Here is a 6293-nt window from a genome sequence, read left to right on the forward strand (position 1 = left end):
CTTCGGGAACTCTGGATCAGTAGTCGAGCGCCCTAACCACTGAGCCACCGCGGCGGGTCATCAGTTGAACTGCAAAGTCAGTGTTTCGCCGCTCCGTTTCGCTGGGCGTTCTTTCTTCATCTTCGTCCCACTTGACACGGCGCATGCGCACAGCTGTTTCAGCTCGGTTTCGACGGCGCGCCGCGCCGCCGGCAGCGGCATCTGCTCCGTGCCACGTGACGAACCACGTGACCAGCAGCGCCGCCGGCAGCTGCTCCGCACCACGTGGCCAACCACATGACAGCGTGGCGGTGCAGCCACAGCGCCGCCACGCTGAAGGCTCGAAATGCTACCGTAGCCAGCTATCGCTACAAAATTGCATTGCGAAAAACTGCAAGCATGTGCTATTTTTTTTAATTGGTTTTGGGGGGAAAGGAAATGGCGCCCGAATCGCTTGTCGTAACGTTTCGATGGAGGCGAAATGTAAAGGGCTCCCGTGTGGTGTGCGATGTCAGTGCACGTTAAAGATCCGCAGGTGGTCGAAATTATGCCGGAGACCTCCACTACGGCACCTCTTTCTTCCTTTCTCCTTTCACTCTCTCCTTTAACTGTTCCATTACGGCGGATACCCCGACCCCGCCGAGATATGTGAGACAGTTACTGCGCCATTTCCTTTCCTCAAAAATCAATTTTCATTTCATTTCAGTCCGACATGCCGCCGCGTGCGCTGCATTTTCTCACTGATGCAATCATTAAAACTAGACACATGGCAAGAAGTTCTCAAGAATATGACTATGCATGTCTGCACTGCGGTGAAGGGACGCACGCCACCCAAGATCATATATTATGGGAATGCGCTACCCCCCCCCCCCCCCCCCCCGACGACACTTTTGCAAGCTCCCGCGGCGGAGGAATGGGACAAGCTCTTGGCCAGTTCAAGACAAAACAAAACAACGCAATTGGCCCTCATCACGCGAGCTCAGGAGGTCGCCCCCGACTGGAGGCCACCCTGGACTGGCCCCAACCCCAACTAATCTCTTTCATTTTATGGCAATAAAGTTGTAACGATCACCACCCGGCCGCATCCGGAGCAAGCGAGCGCCCTTTATGTTTGTAAACATGGTGTTGGTCAACCCCCATTGAATTCACAGAGTACTGCGAGGCGCCACGAGTGCATAGCCAGGCAGGTTGTTACCTGTCCGGAAGTTCAGTAGGACGTCGACGAAGAACAGCACGTCCGAGGCGAGGTTAAAGATGCTCCACTCGGGGTCTTCGTGTTGCACACTGTCGAAGAAGGCCAAGTTTAGCGGCATCAGGATGACGTTGGCGAAGCTCATCACCACCATGCACACGTCCCAGGCGTTCCTGCGCACAGCATCCAGACAACCGGTTAGCAGAGGCGAATTACTCGGATGTGCTAAGATGAATAATGAATAAATAAACCGGTTTCCAAGAAAGGAGAGGCGCATATTATCCTCATCTTTGTGGACACGTCAACAGCGCAGTAGTGAAAGAAGGAAGCGAGAAAGAGGCGCCTTAGTGGACTGCTCCCTCCGGGTTAATTTAAACCATCCGGAGCTCAGATTGCAAAGCACACGGGTGTCTTTCGCGCTTTTCTTGCAACGAAATACACTCTAAGCCCGAATACGCCTACTCTGGAGTAAGGAAAGAGTAACCTATCCTTTACCAAGCTTTCTGTTATAAATGGGGGTGTGCTAGAGGACAGCGTACTCCCATTTTTACTCATTTCTGCTTACAGCGTACGGACACCGTCACCAATATTTGATCCCGCGACCAAGGTGTCAGCAACCAAATGATCTAACGACAAAAACGCGGCTGGTGGCGGTTGCTGTGGCTGTGCTGAGGGTGACTGAGGTGGTAATGAGAAAACGGAAAATCCAGTAGATGTATCACATACGGTGGGCGCTTGAAAATTAGTGGTTTTTGAGGAAAGGAAATGACGTAGTAACTGCTCACTTCTTGGTGGAGAAATTAGACAACTCCGGTGCTGCAAGTCAACCGCACCGTAAGGGAAGGGATAAAGGAGGAAGTGAAAGAAGGAAGGGGGAAAGAGGTGCCGTAGTGGAGGGCTCCGGAATAATTTCGACCCCCTGGAGACCTTTAACGTGCACTGACATCACACAGCACACGGGAGCCTTAAGCGTTTCGCCTCCATCGAAACGCTGCCGCCGCGGTCGGGTTCGCACCCGGGTACTCCGGAGTAGCTGAGCGCGCTAACCACTGATCCACTGTGAACTGGTCTGTGGGGGAAGAAATGGAAGGTGTGGAAGAAAAGAGAAACGGTCGCCACAGTTCAGGGCTTTATTCGGGTTAATTTCGACGACCTGCGGTTCTTTAACGTGCACTGGCGCCAGGGATACATGGGCGTGCGATGCCCGTGCATTTTAGGGAAACCGGAACCCCAGGTGAGGAGGGTAACTGTGAATAGGAGGGTGACTGGGAGAATATGAGGGTGACAGTGTCAGGCATTTGAAAACGCGCAGTATATTTACAGTGGCCAGAGAAGGAGCTGCAGATGAGCGCACTCTTATACGCAGTAAAGGTGTTTTATTGTGTAATAGCCATGATGCGAATCGCAAGGCTGCATGCAGAAGACACTACAGTGCAATTATATTGCGCTAGCCTTATAAACGTCTTTGCACGCGTAAATGACGGCCGCAGTCACAGGTCGCCATCTCTGATATTACGAACTTCCGATTTCTCGGGACCAATCAATAATTTAACTGACATCTCCGCGATGGACAGATGCGTGACGCGGTGCTAGTGTTGTGACGTCACCACAACCTGTCCACCGTGGCAGGTGGTAGTCAAATTATTTACTAGTGGCAAGAAGGGCTCGGGGAGGGCAATTTCGGTCTCACAAGCCCCACCGGCGGCTGTGTTTGAAACAGTCACCAGCCGGGGCTGTGGCGCATCGCTTAATTGCTGCACCGCTGCACCAGGAGTGATACGATGGTTCCCACCAGGAATCTATGAATGTAAAGTATAGAATGACCGATTCCGCATAGTATGGGCATAAACCCATTAACGCTGTTGCGTCAAACCCTTAAGGTGCAGCTACAATACAATCAGCAGCAACAGCAAATGCTAACGCATTCAAACGATCCATTGAGGACCGTCTAACAGTTTTTTTTTATTCAACAGCCGTGAGAAAAAGATCGCTTAGCATTGGGTAGGGCATCTAATATCAAGCTGGGTGCGAATGCCTAAGCCACGAGTATTTATATCAACGTAGCGCATCTCGTACTGTTCAAGACGGCATGGATCTTACTCGACACTTCGCAGGCTTTCCCATATGAATCCAGGATAGTGACGCCGCAGCACTGACGCAGTAATGATGGGAGCTGTAATCTACTCGGACTTTGTCTCTCATGTTTCAGCAAGCACAGCTTTTTATTCCGAAATCGTGCTGAAAAAGAGCTTTCTCTTCTGACAATAATTCTAAATGAGCGAAAATAATTACCGGCACGCTGGACTGGGAACAAAAGCATTCGCGATATGAACTCTTCTCGTACACGCCTTAGAGGCTATCTTTCCATGCAGTGTTCACATCTATGCCAAGCCAAGCACGCTCACACGAAAGGATTACCTGAGAAATGAATCATAGCCGCGGTCATTTTGGAGCAATCCAGGCAGCCGCGAGACTGGGCAGCGGTTAACCCCCCGTTCCTTCTGTGCAGAGCTTCGACGGCGATCAAGTGTTTTTGCGGCTGGACCATCGTCACCTCATCCCTGCCACATCACTGTGCTGTCGCGGCGGTACACACGTGTCGGCGCAAGATGTTCCTGCGGAAACTCCCCCTTGACGCGTCTGGCCTGGTCTGACGTCACCGCTCAGCTATAAAAGACTGCGTTGGTCGACGGGGGTCGTCATTTTGGAGCAATCCAGGCAGCCGCGAAACTGGGCAGCGGTTAACCCCCCGTTCCTTCTGTGCAGGTATGTGCTGGAAGTCTTTTCCTGTTAGGTTAAAGAGCGTATCTCTGGCTGCTGGATTGCTCCACTTTTGGCGAGAATCATGTCTGATAAAGCGCCGTCAACGATCAAGGAACTAGCGAAGGCCCTGAATGAGTTATCCGCTCTTTTTGATGCCAAGCATGTAGAACTGAAAGATACGGTGAAAACGGTGATTGAAACAGAGTTACAATCGCTGAAAGAATCTATGAGCTTGATCAATGAAAAGTTCGAGGGTTTCAGATCGGAAATGGTGGAAATGAGGAAAGAACTTGCTGTCACTAAAGCAGAAAATGAGGCAATAAGGAGTACTAACGCCCATTTGACATCAGAATTAAAGAAAGTCAGGAGAGAGTTGACTGATATGCAACAATACAGTCGCCGAAATAACCTGGAGATAAAGGGTGTTCCTGTGGTTGCGGACGAGAACCTCATCTCCACCATGAAAACGATTTCTGGATGCCTGAACACTGAAGTGGTCGAGTCTGACATTGAAGTTATTCATCGTGTACCTACAAAGAAAAAAGATGAACAGAACATAATTGTCAAATTTTTTTCCCGTACAGTGCGGGATAAAATTCTGAAAGTTGCAAAGAAGCAAAGGCTTAATGTTTCTCAGTTGGGTTTTGAAGGCAATACGCCCGTTTTTGTGAATGAGCACTTATGTCCTGCTAATAAAGTATTGCTGGGAATGGCGGTGAAAGCAAAGAAAGAGAAAAAATGGAAGTTCACGTGGGTGTCAGACGGAAAAATTTTGATGCGCAAAGTTGAAAACTCACATGTTCTTCACGTGACAAGTGCAGAAGACTTGCGACAAGTTCTCTAACACAATGGCTGTTTGTGTAAAGCAAATCGAGCAAACCTGGATAGAAAGGGAAAACATATCTATTTTGCATTGTAATATCCGCAGCATACATAAAAACTTAGACCTTCTTCTTTCCTATTTATCACAATTCTCCTTTCATTATGACATTATTGCAATTACAGAAACATGGTTAAAGGAAAATGAAACCGCTGAAATACCCGGATATGCCATGATATCTTTACCAAGGTGCCGCCAATCACGCGGTGGGGGTGTATCGCTTTTCATAAAGAATAGTGTTGATTACCAGGTTGTAAAAGATAGCTCATGTAGTAAGCAGTCTGTCGAATCTCTTTTTGTACACCTCGGCTGTGGTCTTAACATTGGTGTGGTATACCGGCCTCCCAACGCAAGCGTAAAGGACTTTCTTTCGGATATGGAAACTATCTTCAACCCACTAATGACAACCAATACTCCACTTGTTATATGCGGTGATTTCAACATCGATCTTTTAAAAGATGGATGTTCCGAGTGCGACTACCTGCTTCTCATGCCGTCATTTAACCTTAAAAACGTTATTTCCTCACCTACTCGTATAACACAGACATCTGCATCCCTTATTGATCATATGTTCTGCAACAATGAAATGACTGTACGCGCTGGCGTTTGTGATATAGCTATTGCTGATCACTGTCCGACTTTCATGTGTTTACCACGCACTTACTTATATCCGCATTGCAAAACGTATTGCAGAGACAAAAGAACTCGAGTAAATTACGCCTGCGTTCGAAACTTCTTGCAGAGCATTGATTTTGTAAAATTGTACGACAGTGATGTGAATATAGAGTGTGAAAATTTTATCCGCTGCGTATCAAATGCCGTAATGAAATCCAAGCGCGAATGCACACGTCGTAACTACGAAGAAGCTGTGTGCCCGTGGATAACTGATCATATACTTGCGGTTCTAAAGAAAAAAGACTCCTTCTATCACAAATGGAAGCAAAACAAAACAAACAATTATTATCACGGTCAATTCAAGCTTTATAGGAATAAGTCTGTTACGATGATGAGGAGAGCGAAAAAAATGTATTACAGTAATTTAGTCACGAAACCTGGCCTTGACTCGAAACAAGTTTGGAAAATTGTTAAGGACGTCACAGGACTTGGACCGAAGAAACGCGTTACCCCTAACGACCCCTCCGTACAGGTAGTCAATGACTTTAATAGCTACTTCTCCAATGTTGGTGAATCTCTTGCAAACCAGTTCTCTTTTCAGTCCGCCTCCACTACCCTACCCAGAGTTGTCCACACCGATTTTATTCTAAATGCAGTCACTGTCGAGGAAATTACATCTGTAATAAGCGCACTGCCAGTTAATAAAGCGGCTGGGCACGACAGTATTCAGACTGCAGTTTTAAAGCATAATATCGACATTCTGTCCAACCCACTATGCCATATATTTAACCATGCTATAGAGACTAGTTGCTACCCAAACATTCTAAAAATCGCGAAAGTTGTGCCTATTTATAAATCTGGAGA

General features: G+C 47.8%; 1 protein-coding gene across 1 annotated transcript; it reads left to right on the forward strand.

The window, feature by feature from the left end:
- Positions 1-4160: 4160 nt before the first annotated feature.
- On the forward strand, positions 4161-5464 carry LOC144123203 (uncharacterized). The gene has a single exon (XM_077656076.1). The coding sequence runs from the start codon at positions 4161-4163 to the stop codon at positions 4776-4778; it is 618 nt and encodes a 205-aa protein (XP_077512202.1). The 3' UTR covers positions 4779-5464.
- Positions 5465-6293: the final 829 nt, after the last annotated feature.

The sequence above is a fragment of the Amblyomma americanum genome, chromosome 3 (assembly GCF_052857255.1).
Source record: "Amblyomma americanum isolate KBUSLIRL-KWMA chromosome 3, ASM5285725v1, whole genome shotgun sequence".
Classification (NCBI taxonomy): Eukaryota; Metazoa; Arthropoda; class Arachnida; order Ixodida; family Ixodidae; genus Amblyomma; species Amblyomma americanum.